The sequence below is a fragment of the Musca autumnalis genome, unplaced genomic scaffold (assembly GCF_047663935.1).
Source record: "Musca autumnalis isolate F117 unplaced genomic scaffold, ASM4766393v1 scaffold_2, whole genome shotgun sequence".
Classification (NCBI taxonomy): Eukaryota; Metazoa; Arthropoda; class Insecta; order Diptera; family Muscidae; genus Musca; species Musca autumnalis.
In genome coordinates this window covers 259,872,829-259,893,627 of record NW_027411755.1, presented here as the reverse complement: position 1 = coordinate 259,893,627, position 20,799 = coordinate 259,872,829, and the positions used below count along the sequence as shown (strand labels likewise).

Below are 20,799 nucleotides of genomic sequence, written 5' to 3'. Positions count from 1 at the left end.
CGGGACAAGGGAGACTCCTCTCATATCAATGAGTGCACCCGATTCATATTAGCTCAATGATATGGGACCTACAGTTTATCGCCGAGTCCGAACGGGGTGTTCTAAGACACCACTTGTTAGAGAAGTTTTACATGGCTGAAATACTCAGAAAATGTCGCCAATATTACTGAGGGATATTTTGGCACCGTTGAAAATTTGATGTTGCTTGGCCGGGAAATAGAACCGACGACCTTCTGCGTGCAAGGCGGATGTGCATACCATTGCACCACGGGTTGTTTGTTTGTTATGTTTATTAATTAAACGAAAAGTCCAATGCGAAACTAAGCAATTGTTTATCCAAGAATATATCCTTTGTTACCAATATTGGAATTTTCAAATCAAATTCTGGGACTAAATGGAATGTAAAAACTTATCTCTTTCGCCCTCAACTAGATTTTTCCAGAAACGTAATCTTTCAAGGAAGTTAGTCAACAAATTTATTTACCACATGGTCTTTTTTATTACCACATTTGGCCAACAGAACACAATTTTTCCACACACCCAATAAACCGCCAACCATTACTGCTGATAACATAAATAATCTAAAGTTCCCGTTTTCGATTTCATCTCCGAAAATAAAAGCAAAAGGAAAACATCGCCAACAACAACATACGTCAATTGTGAAACTGGCCAAAAGTGGAAATCACAAGACAAAACAAAGATGTTCCGAATGGAAGGTTAAACAATCAGCATCAACACGAGAATGCGATTGAATTTCCTATAGAGGGGCAATAACCTTGGACGAAAAATTGCTGCGTACACAAATGAAACCGACAATTGTTCAATAATGATGGAAGATGCTTGAATTTTTAAGGAGAATATATTTCATTTGTATTATGCCTCATCGAAATAATAGTATTAGTATATTTGAACGTTCCGCTAGAGCATACGATACCCCTCAATCAACATATTCGGTTCAAAATTCGCCATAGTAAGTTCAAAATTTTTCGCAAGAATGGTGTGAACGATAACTGTCGAAGGAAGTAACAGATTTTGAACATCGTAAAATTTCAAACAGGTATACATGGATCAGGTTCGAATATGGACTCCTTCATGTAAATCTCACACAAAATTTCGAAAAAGTCTAGTTTAAGACCTTTAGTGTGATTCTTTAACTCATTTTTGGAGTTACCGACAAAAATTATGAATGAGAATTCAAACAAAACTTGACAACACTGTTGCTGTCTGTAGAACTTATCGACTAGTTTTTACATTGTTTAGTTAATTACCGAAATTATAAGCATTTTAGTTTTACCGATTATTGTCGGTAACTTAGATTTTTTTTTTTTTGAACTGATTGTTGTTTTTCGCGGTGAAAGTTTTTTCAGATGCAAGTCTATAACTCCTCAGAAAATGGCCCGAAAGCTGTAAAAAAACACCCTACAGCCACCATGTGTCCAACCGATGCAGCGTTGGTCCAAACTATGACGTGTACCGGTGACTTTACATATCATAATATTTCTGCGAATCCGATATGAAGTTCGAAGATACTGCCATATCGGCCCACTCCTTCCATTACCTCCGCCACAAAAACTCAAAACTTTACGCTAACATGATATGCGCCATATATCCTGAAGGGAGCAACCGATTAAGTCTTAGCTTTGGATCTCGTAATATTTTGTCCCAAAATTGTTTAAATTCGATAATGGTTTTTGTTTAAGCGCAGTATAAGCTCTGTTCGAGGATCCTTTGAAATTCTTACCTTGTAGTCCTTTTACACTGATATTATGAATGGTGTGTAGCCGGTTCTATGCACCGGATTGACTCGGAGGAATCTTCAACCAGGGGCTTTCACCTTAACAATTATGTATCTGTTTGTGGTCGTATACTTGTTGACCATGTGAACAGTAATGTATCTCGGGATGCTTACCCCGAGCATTTTTGGTCAGTGCTGGGATAGAGGGATAGAGAATAACCCCGGGTCATGGATATGTTCCGTTTGCCAGGTCCGCATCTACCACATATCAACATCGGTGAGAGATGCAATGGAGACTACTGCGACAGGATTTATGGTACTGCTTGCTGCGTCCGGGCATCTTTCAGCGTGTCTCAAACTTATGGGTAGTTTACACGATATGTTTTTACATATGAGTTGTCACTTTTTATATACAAAATGACAACACATATGTAAAATTACATATCGTGTAAAACACCCATTAGTCATGTCCAACAACAAACGTAGTCAGCAAAACTGTTAACTTTATGAGTCGGAGAAACATCTTGGTAGCCGCCATCTAGGAAACAAAGCTTACGGAAGAGTCGTACCAGGAGTGGAGGAGGAGAACTTACCTTCCTTATACACCAGTCAGTCCAGAACAGAACTATCTCGCTTGAGCTTGACTCTAGTAACCCACACATGGAATGTATAGCCTACTTTAATTTGGTTGCTATCTTACCGACAAATTTCGTTAATTACCGAAATTGATTTTAATTTTATCGATTTTATCGGTAACCAAAAAATGTGTTAGAGAATCCCACTACAGAGGGGTACAGTGCTGGCCAATAAAATTTATAGCTCCACATTTTGCACGGCGAATGAGTCGCCCCTACGAGGATAAAAGAAGATTGACACAGCTCGCCAGGCATCATCATTATAACACACGGTATTATAACGAACCAGATTATCTTCCCGTTGGCAGACAACCCGACTACATAATTTTTGACTGTCTGAAGCATGGAAAAGCTGATTGGCAAGGGTTCAGTGAAGGTTCACAGCTTCAAAGAGCTGTCATTCCCATAGATCCTCCGTTACCTGAGAAAATTTCCAGCGCATTATTACACCTGCGTTCGCTCGCACAATCCAGCTGGTCGAATTCCCGAAGTTAGACCAAACTTCACAGCAGAGGCGACGGCTCTATAAAATGAGCGTGATGAGCTCGTCGTACGAACCCTTAAGACAGAAGATTTACTGAATTTATTCTTGAAATCAACAGACTAGTAGGCTAGCAAAAGCGGAAAAATGGCTAGACCGCCTGAAGCAATGCAACATTGGTCCAAAAATAAGTAAATAGTGGGCAAAGGCTAAATCCCTCTTAAATGCGGGATTGAAGGGTGATAGAACGGCTGTTACTTTTAACGGCGTGATAGTGATAGATCCGAAGAGCTGCGCGTGTTATCTTAACCTTCAATTTATTAGAGCACGCCGAGAGTGATAGGGGAAAGAGGAGCGGCCTACGACCTAGCCGAGCAGTGGTACCTGCACAATTTACGATGAATGATGTTGCAGATGTCATCCGTAACGCGTACACATTCAAAGCTATGTCCATACATGCAATCTCAATGGTAATGTTTAAGCAACTGGAGTATTTGAAAAGTGTCCGCAAACTATCGTTACCCACCGATATTGTACGAGAAGTCTGGAAAGTTGGCTGAGTGGTCTCACTACTGATGTCAGCCATAGGTACCAGCAGAGGCGAATCGTACAGGCCGATTTCTCTCCTGTCGCCAATAACAAAGATTTTAGAGGCATTACTCCTTCCCATGAGCCGGTTCCCAGTTGCCCAACATCAGCTAGGATTCTGGAAAATGCATAGTACAACAACATCAATACTCGTCATATATCCACACACATCAATCCAGAAATGAACCAGAATAATTTATTGAATGCCTTTGATTCCGTCAACCTTTTCCAAGCTATTCGAGGACTTAGAGAAGAGGAATATGAAAATATCCGCCCTAGACCCACTTCCGCAGTGTTCACCACATGGATTGCTGAAATAAGGCTCCCCTTGAACATATTGGTAGATGGCGTCCTGATTCCGACCACAAAAAAAAACCAAAAATATTGGATGCAACCTTCGATAGCATGTTTAAGTCGTCCGCGCTAGACAATGCTATTTGCGACAAGATCAGAAGTAGGAACAAGGTCCTCAAGTCGCTGGCCGGCAGCACTTGGGTTGTAGACAAAGAAATCATATTGATATCTTACAAAGCAATGGAAGTAAGCTATGCTGTGCCAGTGTGGTATGCAAATGTTAGCGCTACGCAGTGGAAGAATATTGAAACCTTATAGAATTCCGCCCTGAGTACTACAACAGGATGTCTCGTCTCGACGTGAGTGGACCATCTTCATGAGGAGACGAAGATTTTACCGGTCCACAATAAGATGTTGAGCCATGAAAAACTTCTCTACAAGAGGTGTAGTAAAACATGCCGTTCGGACTCGGCCATAAAAAAAGGTCCCACATCATTGGATCGATATGAATCGGTGTCCACTTGTTCCTTGGGGGATGTTTAGGGAACATTTATATATTATATCCGCGACATGTCTTAAAACTACACTTTTGTGAACATTTTTGTAAATTTGTGTGCGAAGTACCCGAAGAAGTGGACCAATAATGTCCACATTCGAACAAAGTTTGGACCAAATCGGTTACTCCCTTCAAGAGTTATCATGTGAACCATTTTAGCGAAAATTGTTGAGCTTTTGTGGGTGAGATACTCGAAGAAGTGGAATGATATGTTTCACTTTGCCTCAAGAAACCTAAACCTAGGGATGCCATGTTGGTGGTTTTCCCCTACTTGTGGTAATTTTTGACGTATAAAAACCACTGTTTAAGCAGAGATGAGATCATAGGTCTGTAATGATTTTTACATAGGAACAGGGCTGACATCCCTGCCTAAACCATAATTTTCATGGGACATATTTTGGCCGTATTAATGTGTATTATCTCTAATTATCCGACATAAGGCCACCCAATCGTAAGCACTATGTTTGGTTGCGAATTCTAGTCTACCTCTTCTGCTCTGAACGGCAACATATTTTCCGCCCATTATACCCTAGCCTCTTCGAAATTACAGTTTTAGACCCCAAATCCGTTTCAGGTCTTTTTCACCTCGTAGCATCTTGTTCAAGCATAGATTAAGTTCAAAGATGGGACATATTGGTCCCCTCCATCGGATACCTCACACACAAAAGTTCGTTAAATGGTACGCACGATAACTCTCGAATGTAGTAACCGATTTAGTCCAAACTTTCTTCGAATTTTTCCCAAAACGACAGCACAAAGACATGTCTCACTACTTACTTACTTAGTTGGCCCATTACTGAACATTTGTTCCATAAGCCGAACTAAGAAAAGATCTTAAACTCTCTCTGTTAACTGCTTCGCTTTCTGGAATACCGCGCCTTTTCATCTCTTCATCCACTTGTTTGCTACATCTAAGCTTAGGCCTGCCAATTCTACGTACACCGCCATGTGGTAGGTATTTACACGCCTTTTTAGCGGGTTCATCATAGCTCATTCCTATGATATGGCCTAGCCAACGCAATCGTTGCATCTCGATACGTTTATCTATACTAATGTCGCTGTATAGCAGATACAGCTCGTGGTTTATACGACGTCGATATTCACCGTCAACGCAGATTGGTCCATAGATCTTTCGAAGAATTTTTCTCTCAAACACACCAAGAACTGCCTTGTCAGCTTGCGCAAGTACCCAGGCTTCTGAACCATACATCAGCAAGGGTAGTATCAGTGTCTTCTAAAGCGTTGTTTTTATTTTACGAGATGTCGCTTTATTCCTAAACTGCTTACTCAGCCCGAAGAAGCATATGTTGGCCAACACTATTCTTCTTCGTATTTCACAACTGATGTTGTTGGCTGTGCCGAGGTAGACGAAGTCCCTTACTACCTCAAAATTATAGCAAGCAACGTCAACAGTTGGCCCGATTTCTATGGAGACATGTCTCACATCGTTTTAGTTTTTTGTGCAGCTTGTTTTCCTTGTGGCCCTTTTAAGGCGGTAAAATTTTTTTCGAGGAAAAGTCAATACTTCCTGAGATAATGGTCCAAAAGCTCTAAAACGGTGTCAGCATCGACTTCATCAAATTGACCGAAACATTGCTCATTGTAAAATTGCTTCCAAACGTACATCAAGTTCAACATCCATATCGGATTACAACTTCGAATAGCTCTGTCACAAAAATTCAAAATTGTTAGCTTAAGGACTGTTGGAAATTTACAGCGTAATAATGTTTTTCGTGGGCAAGTACAAACTGCCTGACATAATGGTCCAAAAACTCTTACGCCGACCAACTTAAATGCTTGGTGGGCACCATAACTAGTAATCCCTGGATCGGCGAGCAATGCGGATATATTTCCCTATTACGTTTCTGTTATTTTCGTCAATACACTGATTACTCGGCAAAGAGTCCGGACATATCGATAAAAGTCAAACTGTCCAGCAACCACAAAATATTCTGTGGTTTCCTGATGACTGACCAAAATGAACGGCCACACTGGCAAGCAACCGATTATTTGAGCAAAACTGACAGTCAAAACTGATCTTGTGTAAACCACTTAAGTTTTTATGAGTGTGCGTGTGGCACATGTTAGCTCAGCACCGTTAACGTTTATTTGAGGTGGAACTAGGTAAAACCTCTGGTATGTGATCAGAGTCTACATAATTTAAAAGAGAAATTTAAAAAAACTTTGGACTTTATTTTGTTCAAACTAATGAAAAACTCGCTTGTCATTTATCAATGCCCCAAGTCGTATTATTCACATTTCAAACCCGGATTTTATAAAAGTATCAGATAAAAGAATTAACACAACTGCCACATTGTTAGTAACTACACATATTTAACTTCAGAAATCATTTCACTTTTATTCCTTTAATTTCTTTAAAAACTAACAAATAATTATTGTTCATTGACTCGTAATCTCATCACTAATCATGTCTGATATCTTGGAGTCGGCGAGTTCCATGGATGCAGGTTGCCAAGCAGTCTTGTTGAGAACCAAAACTTTGACCACCGGTCAGACGGCAACCACCCACCGTATATTTCTCACAATTGTTCTTTTGCAGGTCATAGTAGTAGCCCTCGATTTCCAGAGTACAAACACCCTCGGAACGTGGTGGAGGTTGTAAACAAATACCTTGGCAAAAAAAAGAACAACAACATTTTGAAGAATTTATATTCACACCAATGAAAATACAGACACGGACTTACTTGGAATACCCCATTTACGTGATTCTATCGAATTAGCAGAGAGTAGAACAACAATTGCAATTACAACAACAATTCCCAAGAATTTCGTCATCATTTTGTGTGTTTTAATGAGTATTCAATCTGGATTTTACCGGCAATTTATTTACTTAATTTTGTTGTAGAATTGAAAATATTCGAAAATTGTTTTTCGTTTATTTTATTCTGCTCGCCAAGACAACACTTTACGACGCAATCAACTGAACCGACCACGTACTGAAACTGTTTTTACTCTTTCTTAGGCAGTGAATTATTTCAGTTTGAATATTACAGAACAGAGTGAGTGTCATGGAGAGGGGATTTCAAAGAGCATGGAAAGACGTATGGAAATCTGACGGTCGGTCGAACGGACGAAAGAACGAACGGACGCTGGAAGTTCTTATCAGTAGAAATAACACAAAGTCGGAGCAATGAATAAACATCTCAAACGGAAAGAACAAGCCGTAACTTTTACGCACATGAATTCTAGGCACTCTCGCTCGCTTACACCAGACTGCAGCCAGCCATGGCAGGCAGCATTTTAAGCTGTAGTTAGTGACTAGCTAAGTTGCCTGTTGTTTTTGTTGTTGTTGTTGTTGGCACTCCTTTGTTTTAATCTAAATATTGTTCAATGAAATTAACGCCTCTTCATTATTTACGCACTGAAGAGACACTAGTCTACAGAAACAAATCTACAATAATTTAGCAGATGTGTGTTTAATAGGGTCGATATAATTGAGACAGCTCAAGTTTAAGTATTTCCGAAGATTTTCTGTACATCTAATTATTGCAAAGGAAAAATAAAAATTGATTTGAAAATAAAAGAAAAAACCATTAATTTTGAAATGTGAACGAACGTTTGATCTTAAAATCAAATTAGGTTTATTTATGAAAGAAGTGTCGACCTCTTGGCATTTTATGTTGTTGTTTTTTTTTTCATATCAAAATGTTCCTGTCAATGACTGCAATTTGTTGAATAGATACGGGAGGTGATTGACCTCTCCAACCTCCATTGTCGCACTCACTGAACTGATGCTGACAATAGACCGATCAATAACCATACAAAAATTAAACTTGAAAATCGTTTCAATTTGTCTTAGGTGGAATATTGTTTACCTTTGCTGCATTGCTAAATGAGATTAAAATTTTGATCTGTGGACTCAAATATCGCAAAGAAAATATTCCATATTTTGAAAAAAAAATCGGTAAAAACAAAGAGCAAAAGATTAGACACAAATAAATATTTTTTGTTAATCCAAAGTAATTTGAACTGGAAAATTTCCTCTTCAAACCGGTGAGATCTGAAGTACCTGAGAAATATATAAAAATATAGGACAGATTTTATTGAATTTTTTAGATTCAAAAAAAAAAATCAGCCAGTGCAAAATGATTGTAAATACAACTTTGTGGTCTCTAAGAAACCAGTAACAGTAAATTTTACCTTACATTCGACCAACAAAACTGATTCCTAACGCACGCGTGCACAGGTTGCAATTGGTGAAATGTCGAACCTCGACGGATAATGGAGTAACACAGTTTCCCATGTATTTTAATCAAAAAATATGGATTATTGCAAGTATTTATAAATAAAATCAATTTTGAATTTAAAAAAAGTTTAAAATGTTGAAACTGTTTTAAAATAATTCATGTTCGCATTGTCTTTGTCCATTGAAATTTGGTCGACTGAATTGTAATTCCGGATCATAAAAATTTTCGCGGGTTTATTGGTGTAAAATGAACAACAAATTCTGTGTTTCCCATTCCCGGATAATGGAGGTTTACGGATAATCGATTCCCGAATAATCGAGGTTCGACTGTACTAGGTGGCTACGAATTATATAAACAGCCGCTGGCAGTTCAGTAGATCTTGGGGGATAGGTTCAGAGCAAATATCCAAATAATCCCTAGATTGACTTCCAGGACTCCATTCCCCAAACACAAGCATTAAAGGAAGTGAAACGGAAGCACTTTATCAAATAGTTGCCATGAAAAAGACCTCAGTATGGATGTGGGTTTGTGGTGTGGATGCAGTCTAAAACAACTCGTCACCAGATTTACACCCGTGAACAAATGACCAGCGACAATTCGGATAAAACTTAAATTGTTATAATCAGTTTTATCTGCAACCGTACTGCCCCTACCTGAGACAAGGACTAAAGAATAACATATAACATATAAGCGACTAGCAAAATGCCCGCTACTTCGTATGCGGAAGGGATATAAAAAACAAATAAACAATATTTAATATGGAAATGGCGAACACTGAAAACTTTTGGTTTACTAATACCAATTTTAAACTATATTAAATTTAATTTAAGTACGGTTCGTACCACTTTAGTTCGACTTTCAAAAAAAAAACCGTATCTCACCTTTACACATCTACAGCGACATTTAGGCATTTAAATTAAGGGCATTCTGTCCCCAGAAGGTAAAACACTTTTGTAAACAAATACACCCAAGACCAATTTAGTACTTTTGTAGCTTTATAGTAGGCATTTCCAAAACCATTTCAGCTATCAGTGACCCTCATACCAAATGTCAGAATTTGTACGCATTTCAAAAAAACTCCTTAAATTATCGTTCATGCAATAACAAAATGGTAACAAATTTAGTATTTTTCATAGGCCTTAACCCTAAAAATTTTTCTTATATCAACCATTTATACCAACCGCGAAGCTCATTTCCAGCTCTATCAGTTCTTCCAAACACGATAATAGTAATTTACTTATAAATTTACGAATTTTCGAAACCTCCCCCTAAAATTTCAAAAATTCCTGCTAAGCCCTTTACACAATAACAAATTATATCAAATTCTTTACCGTTTAGTACTTTTCGTAGCATGCATTTCCAAAACCATCTCCATATGTTAACCCCACATACCAACAGTGACTTTTTGAAAAAAAAAATTGAATTTCAGTTCTGTTCCTACACACTATACTAAATTTAGGCCGCTTAGGTACTATTCGTTAAGTTATGGTACGTATTTCTTAAAACACGTTCATATACCAACGCTACACACTAATACTCACCCAACTCCAAAAAATAAAGATTCCATCTCTGTCCCTACACCCAACAGCAAATTGAGTACCATTTAGTAATTTTTTTGTACTTATGGTACGTATTTCGACAACCACATATCTCAACCCTACACATACATACATTAATACAAAATAATAACAGTAATCTTTATTCCAAATCTCAGGATTTCAGCTGTATGCGTTAATTTGTACCAAATTGTACTAAACTTAGTAACATTTAGCACTCTTCGTACACATACTTTCAGTATTCATAAGTACTAATTTAAAAAACTACCCCAATCCTACACCCCAACAGTAATCGTAATTCCAAATTGCAAGATTGCTGCTTTATCCGATCACCCAAATCCAAATTGTACCATATTTAGTACCTTTCGTACACGTAGCTACGAATTTTCAAAACATCCTCAATTCTATACTCCAAAAGTAATCATAATTCCAAATTTCAAGATTCCTGCTCAATCCGTTCAACCAAACTTAACTGTACCAAATTTTGTACTTTTCGTACCCATAAGTACGAATTTCCAAAACTTCCTCAATCCTACACTCCAACAGAAGTCTTAATTTCTAATCCCAGGATTGCAGCTCACCCAAACCCAAATTGTACCAAATTTATTACTTAATAAGTATTTTCAAAACATACTCAATCCTACACCCCAATAGCAATCTTAATTCCAAATTTCAGGATTCAAGCTCTATCTGGTCACCCAAATCCAAATTGTACCAAATTTAGTACTATTTAGTACCCTTCATACCCATAAATACGAATTTCCAAAACTACCTCAATCCCACACCCCAATAGCAATCTTAATTCCAAATTTAAGGATTCCAGCTCGATCCGTTCACCCAAATCCAAATTTTACCAAATTTAGTACCATTTAGTACCCTTCATACCCATAAGTACGAATTTCAATCGCACACCCCAATAGCAATTTAAATTCCAAATTTAAGGATTCCAGCTCTATCCTTTCACCCAAATCCAAATTGTAACAAATTTAGTACTTTTGCGTACACGTAAGTACGAATTTCCAAAACTACCTCAATCCTATTCTCCAACATTAATCTTAGTTTCATTTTTCAAGATTCCACTTCTATAAGTTCACCCAAATCCAAGTTGTCCTAAATTTTGTACCATTTAGTACTTTTCGTACACATAAGTACGACTTTCCAAAACTACCTCCATATCTGAATCATACGCTCCAACAGAAATCTTAATTCCAAATTTTAGGTTTCCAGTTCTATACGTTCACCCAAAATCCAACTTGTACTAAATTTAGTACCATTTAGTACTTTTCAAACACATAAGTACGAATTTCAAAAACCATTTCCTTATATCAATACCACTTCCCAAGCCTGATTCCCATACCAAATATCAAGATTCTAGCTATAGCCGTTCAAAATATACAACTGGTACTAAATTTTAGTACTTTTCGTACACTTATAGGCCGAAATTCCAAAAATCCTTTGGTACATCTTTCTAACTTTTCACCAGTGACCCTCATTCCAAATTTCAGAATTCTAGCTCTTCCTGTTTGCCTAATACAAAGGGTACCATATTTAGTACCTTTTAGTACTTTTCGTACCCTTCCCGTTCGAATTTCCAGAAACCGAGCCTTATCTCACGCCTACATGCCAACAGCAAGCTATACTCAAAATTTCAAGCTTCTAGCTTCAGCGGTTTCGTCTGGGCGATGATATGTCAGTCACTCACTCACTCACTCACTCACTCACTCACTTATCACTAAGCTCTTTTATATATAGATAGATATTCTGACCATAACTTTAATGTGGGTCTAGATTAAAATTAGAAATGAGAATATCTTTGACCACCACAAAATAAAACATCCGACGGAATGGAATGACGTATAAAAAAACTGAAACAATTCCATCATGTTGTAACAGATGGAAGGCATTCGTCAAATGAGTTGAACGTTCGATCGATTCAAGGAGAAAGCATTAACAAGAAAAACTACAGAGTTCCTGCAAAGTTTCTCATCGGATTAAACGTAGAGAATAAGCTGGACATTCTTGGTAGATATGAGAAACGTCGTTTCCGGCCGAAAAAAAGCAGACAAGTGGAAAAACGGGAAGTCTACTTCTCTACAAGTGGTAAAAAGTAATAAAAAGTAAGTCCCATATCATTGAGATAATATAAACAGGGACGTAAGAGAAGTCTCCCTTGTCCCTTCTGGGATGCGAGTCAGAATAAAGTAAAACAAGTAAAAAAAGTGTCTATCGGCTTTGCCGACAGATATATACCCTCAGCCAATGTGAAGTAAAACTTTCACCTACTTACAGATCGAATGTATTTAAGGTCTCTTCAGAATTTTGTGGCACTTTTTGGACATTTGAACTTGCCGACAAAAATGTGGAATAGGAATTAACTGCACTAAGACACAAATGTTGAACCTTTATGGGGGAGGTACCCTTAGGGAGGACCGATATGGGCTATTTTAAAAGTTAAACTAAATTTTGACAAAATATTAAGAGATTCAAAGTTTGGACCAAATTGGTTGCCCCATTCAAGTGATATCGTCCTAACATTTTAGTGACATTTTTTAAATATTGGGGAGAAGTGCCGGCAGTTGTGGACCGGTATTGGCCCATGACACCAAATGTTGGACCAAATCGGTTGAACAGTTGGAGAGTTATCGTGCTCTCCGACAGCCACATTTGGTGACATAGGGGTTTTTTCCACCTTTCCGGCTGTTTTCCTAAGAAATATGGACTTGACCCTGAAAAAAACTTTTACTGTCGTAATGGATGTAGCGAATGCAAATCGCTTCAACAAAATTCAAAGTGATTTAAGAGCAGGTCTTATAGTGAACTTATCCGAAATTTTGTGTGAGAGGTACCAGAAGGAGTAGACAAATATAGTCCATATTCGAACCTGATCTATATCTGGTAGATATATTAGGATATGCAAAGTATTGATTACATCGGTCACTCCCTTCAAGAGCTATCGTGCGCACAATTTTTCCGAACATTTTTGAACTTTTGTGGGGGAGGTACCTGAAGGAGTGGAGCGATATAGCTTATTTTCGAACTTAAACTATGTTTGGACAAAATATTACTAAGGCCAAATTTTGGACCGAATCGGCAGATCCGTTCGAGAGTTATCTTGCGCTCCAACCACCTCGCACGGTGTCATGGGGGTTTTTTGCAACTTTCAGGCTATTTACTCAGGAAGTGTGGACTTGCCCCTGATGAAACTTGTACCGTCGTATGGGCGGCAGTGAATACAAGTTGCTAAAACAAAAATCAAAGCGATTCGCGAGCAGGTCCTGAACTAAACTTTTCCGAAATTTTGTGTGGGAGGTACACGAAGGCGTGGACCGATTGAGTCCATATAGGAACCTCATCTAAGTTTGGTAGAAATTTCACGATGTGCAAAGTATGGACCAAATCGGTAACTTCCTTCAAAAGTTATCATGCGCACAAATTTTCCGATCATTTTCGAACTTTTGTGCGGGAGGTACCGGAAGGAGTGGACCGATATAACCCATCTTCGAACTTAAACTATGTTTGGACAAAATATTACGAAGGCCAAATTTTGGACCGAATCGGCAGATCCGTTCGACAGTTATCTTGCGCTCCAACCACCTCGCACGGTGTCATGGGGGTTTCTTTGCAACTTTCAGGCTATTTTCTTAGGCAGTGTGGACTTGCCCCTGATGAAAGTTGTAATGTCGTATGGGGAGCTGTGAATACAAGTTGCTTAAACAAAAATCAAAGCGATTCGCGAGCAGGTCCTAAACTGAACTTTTCTGAAATTTTGTGTGGGAGGTACCCGAAGGCGTTGACCGATTGAGTCCATATTAAAACCTCATCTAAGTTTGGTAGAAATTTCACGATGTGCAAAGTATGGACCAAACCGGTAACTTCCTTCAAAAGTTATCATTCGCACAAATTTTGCGATCATTTTCGAACTTTTGTGCGGGAGGTACCGGAAGGTGTGGACCGATATAACCCATCTTCGAACTTAAACTATGTTTGGACAAAATATTACAAAGGCCAAATTTTGTTATCGTGCGCTCCAGCCAGACAGACGGACGGACATTGCTTAATCGACTCCAAATTGTTTGAAACACATTTCGTCCAAACATACTTGGGGTCTAAAACCATTATTTCGATGAGGCACATTTTGCCCGTATGAAAGTGTATATACCCTCGTTAGCATAAATGCTGAGGGTATAAAAAATGCACAAAAGATTGAAAAATCACTGTTATGAATTTCACCCCAGACATATCCAAGACACGAACAATATATTCTGTTGACAAATGCAAATATGGTGTTCAGGTTATCACTTGTTGTTGTAGCGGCATGAAGCCTACGTAGAAGAGTATGTTTGATGCTGGGTTGGCAGCCGCTGGTTTCAGGCCAATCCGCAGTAATAGCAATCTCCAGGTCTAGGAATAAGGCTGCTTGCCTAGATTGCAACCACTACTCGAGTTAGTTGAGTAGTTTTTACCAGGGCCGTTGAAAAGGTGAAGTGAGTCGTTATTGTTGTAACATATGTATATGATATGTTCATTAGTTCGTTTTTATACCCTCAGCCTTTATTATTTACACTTTGATACGACCTCATCGAAATAATGGTTTTAGACCCCAAGTATGTTTGTACGATATCCGTTTCAGACAATTTTGAGTAGATCTGGCAATGTCCGTCCGTCCGTCCGTCCGTCCGTCCGTCCGTCTGTCTGTCTGTCTGTCTGTCTGTCCGTCTGTCTGGCTGGTGCGCACGATAACTCTCGAACGGATCAATTGATTCGGTTGAAATTTTGGGTATCGAATTATTTTGTCCAGATTCGATTTAAGTTCGAAGATGGGCCATATAGGTTCACTTCTTCAGGTACCTCCCCCACAAATGTTCAAAAATTGTCGCAAAACTTGTGCGCACGATAACTCTTGTAGGGAATAACCGATTTGGTCCATACTTTGCACATCGTGTAATTTCTACCAAACTTAGATGAGGTTTCAATATGGACTCAATCGGTCCACTCCTTCGGGTACATCCCACACAAAATTTCGGAAAAGTTCAGTTTAGGACCTGGTCTCGAATCGCTTTGATTTGTGTTTACGCAAGTTGTATTCGCTGTCTTCTATACGACGCTGTAAGTTTCATTAGGGGCAAGTCCATACTTCCTGAGGAAATAGCTGAAAGTTACAAAAAGCCCTATGACACCGTGTGTAATGGTTGGAGCGCAAGATAACTCTCGAACGGATCTGCCGATTCGGTCCAAAATTTGGCTTTCGTAATATTTCGTCCAAACTTAGTTCAAGTTCAAAGATGGATTATATCGGTCCACTCCTTCCGGTACCTCCCCCACAAAAGTTCGAAAATGTTAGGAAAATTTGTGCGTACGATAACTCTTGAAGGAAGTTACCGATTCGGTCATTACTTTGCACATTATGAAATTTCTACCAGACTTAGATGAGGTTCCAATATGGACTCAATTGGTAAACTCCTTCGAGTACCTCCCACACAAAATTTCGGAAAAGTTCAGTTTAGGACCTGCTCACGAATCGCCTTGGTTTTTGTTGTAACATTTTGTATTCACTGTCCCCTATACGAAGGCACAAGTTTCCTCAGGGGCAAGTCTATACTTCCTGAAAAATAGCCTGAAAGTTGTAAAACAAACCCTATGACACCATGTTTATGGGTGGAAGCGCAAGATAATTCTCGAACAGAAATGCCGATTCCTGCCAAAATTTGGCCTTCGTAATATTGTTTCCAAACTTAGTTTAAGTTCGTAGATAAGCCATATCGGTCCACTCCTACAGGTACCTACCCCACAAAAGTTCAAAAATATCCGAAAAAATGTGCGCACGATAACTCTTGATGGGAGTGACCGATTTGGTCCATACTTTACACATTCTCATAATATCTACCAGATATAGATCAGGTTCGAATATGGACTATATTTGTCCACTCCATCCCGTACCTCCCACACAAAATTTTGGATAAGTTCACTTTAAGACCTGCTATTGAATCACTTTGATTTTTGTTGAAGCAACTTACATTCGCTGCCTCAATTACGATGGTAAAAGTTATTTCAGGGGCAAGTCCATACTTTAGAAAACAGCCCGAAGGGTGTAAAAACCAGCTATCGCACCCCCATGGTCTAAGCCGGTCCATTCCTTTAAGTACCTTTTCCGCAAAAATTTTGAACTTTAATCCTAATCAACATTTTTGTCGGTTCATACGACCAAAATTTTGAAACCCCCTAAATACATAAGTTTTTTTGTGAAAAAAGTGTTTCAATTTGCCCATGCTGAGGGTATATCTCTGTCGGCAAAGCCGACTGATACTTTTTTACTTGTTCTGTTTAATCTTGAACTGGATCTATCTCCAGCTCTAGGAATGTTCTTACTCTAGGTTGTAACCACTGGAACTGGAAGTATTTAAGTAGGTTTCTGCAGGTCACTTCAAAAGGTGGAGTGTGTCGTGAGCAGCATGTTGGGCAGATGTTTTACACGGTTTCATCGATCCACCACCAACAGTCCTCGACTGATATGTGGATAGCTATTTCTGACGCTGGGGCGAAATAAAGCTAGGGGCGACAAAAGCGAATTGGCTCTGTACAGTTAGGGCAGTTGGAAAGGTGCAGTGTACCGTACGGGCCTGTGTCGCATGTTGAACAGATGTTTTGGAAGGTGTTATCGATCCTTGATACGTATTTTTAACGCAAGTAAAAAGCAAACAACGTAGCGTCGGTATTCCAGTGGAGCGGCTGCAACTGTCGTCTGTTTCCCCATGTCAGTGGCGCCCAACACACAATTATGGTGTGTGCCTGTACGGCACAGATAGCAGCCCTATCAAACAAGCTTTGGACTTTAAGTTAACGACCTAATGCACCGAGATTATAGAATATTACTGAAACCGTAAGAAATGAGAGGGTTTGGGGTTCTATCCACCATATGGTGATTAGGATGGCTCTCACGTTAACACTCGAGCTAGTACTGCAACAAGAGCATGCCACTGTGTTGCTGTACTAGAAGAATCTTTCCTCATGTAATTGGTCCACTCAAGAGATGAGGAGGCACTCTGTTTCAGTCATCACGTTACACTTATATTCACGGATCAATTTGGGACCGCATAACTTACCACAGTTAGATATTTCTTGTTATGTGGTCAAAAAGGTTTCTTTATCTGTGCCCCAATTGTTGCAGGCTAGGGACTTGAGTACCTTGTTCCTACATTTCACCTTGTCGCAGATAGATGCGGCATGCGCAGACGACGAGAACGTGCTTTCGTATGTGACTCCTACAATTTTAGGGTAGTTTGTGATAGCAATTCTGCTACCATCGACAATGACATTCAACTCTGTTCTCACCTCTGCTGTCCATGTGGTCAACAGAGTGGTCGTAGGTTTAATGCGCATTTTTGCATATTCCTGACGCGGAAAAAGGCTATAAGATCGGTTAAATTGTAGTTGAGGCTTTCGCTGCGGATCAGTAAAGCCTCATAACTCTTTGCGATGGGCGACAAAAGCGAATTCGCTCTGTACGATTCACCTTTGTTGGCATTCTTGCCAGGTTTCAGTGGCGGGATTACTTTGTTCAGTTTTCAGACTTCAGGCATGATGTGGGTGTCTAAAGACAGTATCTCTTTAGTGAGATATGTACTCAACTCCAGGCTCATCCAGATGTTTCACTGAGATTCCGTCAGGGTCTAACACATTTGATGATATAGCTTTCCTAATGGTATTTTTAACGTCCTCCTCGGCATGAAGAAATCTAATACAACGTAGTAATCTTCTCTTCGCTCTGGCACTCCCGCTTGAGTCAACAGGGTTGACAAAGTTCATTTGCTAGTCCCATTTCCTCTCCTGGGAAATTTGGTCGCTGAAATTCCTTTCTGTTTCTTTCAGTTATCTCAAACGATGATTGGTAAACTCTCTGCAATTAGCTTTCCCATTATTGATGAAAGTGCGGCGTTTAGTGGTGATAAAGTTCGAAGTGTGGGAGACCTATAAGAATTGGCGGCTACACCATCCAGAACTTAGTTGCGCATACACGACTCTCGTTTGCCTTGGCAGCCGTTGTTCTTCAGCTGCCACGGATGGTGAGTGATCTTTGAGGACAGCATTCACACGATAGGCTCCTAAAGCCTCAACGACTGCATCAGTGTGAATATCTCTCAAACATGACCGAAAACCTTTGATCTAGAGGTTCTCTTTTGTATCTCTGTCTGGGCGGCTGGTATCTGTCGATAAACTGGTGGTTTGGATGGTGTTGCCTATAACATCCAAGCAAATATTGCATCGACAAAATTCTGTTGTGTCGACGCGGCGGCAGAATCTTGAACTCCTCATGCAGGGACCATTGAAGACATAAGGAGACACCCTGTTGCTGTTCTCAAGGCTGCATTCTGGCAGATTTTCAAGTTTTTTCTATTAATTACATTTGCAAACTACACTAGTGCCGCATAGCTTACCGCAGATCGACCTATCGCGTTGTACGTGGTTAACAAGGTTTCTTTATCTGCTGACCAAGTACTGCCGGCTTGGGACTTGAGGATCTTTTTCCTGATTCTCATCTTATCGCAGATAGCTGTGGCATGCGCGGACGACTTATACATACCAGGACTTTGGGGTAATTTTTTGCCGGAATTATTGAACCATCGACCTGCACATTCAGTGTGAGCTTCATTTCTGCCGCCCATGTGGTGAAGAATGTGCCTGTTGACTAAGTGGCGGATATTTTCATATTCCTGGAAGAACTCAACAAGATCAACGAGATAGGCGTTTAGCCTGACACAAATGCTATCAACGGTGGGACCTGACCCCATGAGCGTACAATCATCCGCGTACGAAATTAACTCAATGCTGTCCAGTGGGCATGGAATTCAAGAAAGGTAGAGGTTAAACAGTTCCTTGGGGAAGTCCCGGCTTCTACGGGGTTTGGACCAGGTTTCTCAATTCCACGTATGACTGGCGACCACACAAATAGTTGGTGACCCAGCGTTCCAAACAAGGCCGGAGGGTAGTATTCTCGACATCCTCGAACATCTTGTCATGTCTGACCATATCAGATCCAATGCTACCATCACAGTTTTGTAGCACGGTTTGTTCTGGTTGAGACGAGACGATTATAGGTACATGGTCTGACCGAAGAGAAACGACAGATTGCCCAGGTGACGTCATTTGTCAGACGAAGTGACATGACGGCTGTGGCCCATCTATTGACAATATTGAATCAATGGATTACGGATTTTATAGCTCCTTTTAAAATTTGCCGACAAAAAATTTATTTGGTTTGAAGCTCAAATGTGTTGCGAAGGATGTATTTGAAGGAATGAACCGACATAGCCCACAGTCCTTCCGATAGACACACAGATAGATTTTATGCCCACCAGCCATTTCAGTTGGTCACCGTATATCTTAGAGGTTTTGGGCACAATGGACTTGCCCACGAAAAACATAAAATCGCTTAAACAGGACCACAAAGAATAGCATCGGTATAATTTTCCAGAGGTTCTTCGATCCTAAACTGCGATTAAACAAAAATGTTGAGAGTTGTGGGGGAGGTACCCTAAGGAGAAGACCTAGTTCTGAAGTAAAACTACATTTGGACAAAATATTAGAAGATCCTAGGTTTGGTTGCTCCGTTCAGCAGATACAACGCATACTATTTTAGAGACATTTTTTAACTTTTGAGGGTGGGGGAGGTACAGGAAGGTGCGCACCGAGAGTGTCAATCATTTGGACAAAATATTAGAAGATCCAAGGTTTGGTTGCTCCGTTAAGCAGATACATCGCGTATTATTTTAGAGACATTTTTAGCTTTTGATGGTGGAGGGAGGTACCGGAAGTTGCGCACCGACAGTGTCAATCGTCAAACTTAAACATAGTATGGACAAAATATTACGAAGCCCAAATATTGGCCGGTATCCGCTGATCCGTTCGATTCCGTTATCGTACGCAGAGTGCCATAGGGATTTTACAGCTTTCGGGCTATTTTCTGATGAAGTATGGACTTGCTCCTGAAAAAAACTTGCACTGTCGTCATGGGGGCAGCGAATACAATTTGTTACAACAAAGATAAAAGCGATTCGAAAGTAGACCTTAAACTGCATTTTTTGTGTGGGAGGTACCTGAAGGAGTTGACATATATAGTCCATATCCAAGCCCGATCGATGTCTCGTAGAACTATTACGATTTGCAAAGTATATACCAAATCCGTTACTGTCTTCAGGAGTTATTGTGGGCACAAATTTTCCGAACTTTTGTGGGAGAGGTACCTAAAGGAATGAATCGATATGGCTCACCTTCGGACTTATACTAAGTTCAGACAAAATATTACGATGGCCAAATTTAAGACCGAATTGGCAGATCCGTTCGAGAGTTATCGTGCGCTCCAACCACTACACTTTGTGCCATAGGAGTTTTTTACAACTTCGGGTTCTTTTCTCAGGAAGTATGGACTTGCCCCTGATAAAACTTTTACTGCCGTAATGGGGACAGTGAATACAAGTTGCTACGATAAAAACCAAAGCGATTCGAGAACAGGTCCTAAACTGAACTTTTCCGAAGTTTTGTGTGGATGTACCCGAAGGAGTGGACGGATTGAGTCCATATTGGAACCTCATCTAAGTCACGATGTGCAAAGTATGGACCAAATCGGTTACTCCCTTCAAGAGTTATCGTGAGCACAAATTTTCCGAAAATTTTCGAACTTTTGTGGGAGAGGTACCGAACATAAACTAAGTTTGGAAAAAATATTACGAAAGAAAAATTGTGGACGAATCG

The 20,799-nt window shown here is 39.7% G+C and overlaps 1 protein-coding gene across 1 annotated transcript; it reads right to left on the bottom strand.

Annotated features, from left to right (window-relative positions):
• Nucleotides 1-6,628: 6,628 nt before the first annotated feature.
• Nucleotides 6,629-7,525, bottom strand: LOC141393436 (kunitz-like toxin PcKuz1). The gene is made up of 2 exons (XM_073966425.1): nucleotides 6,995-7,525; nucleotides 6,629-6,920 (listed from the first exon to the last, which is right to left on the bottom strand). The coding sequence occupies exons 1-2, from the start codon at nucleotides 7,086-7,088 to the stop codon at nucleotides 6,712-6,714; spliced, it is 303 nt and encodes a 100-aa protein (XP_073822526.1). The 5' UTR covers nucleotides 7,089-7,525; the 3' UTR covers nucleotides 6,629-6,711.
• Nucleotides 7,526-20,799: the final 13,274 nt, after the last annotated feature.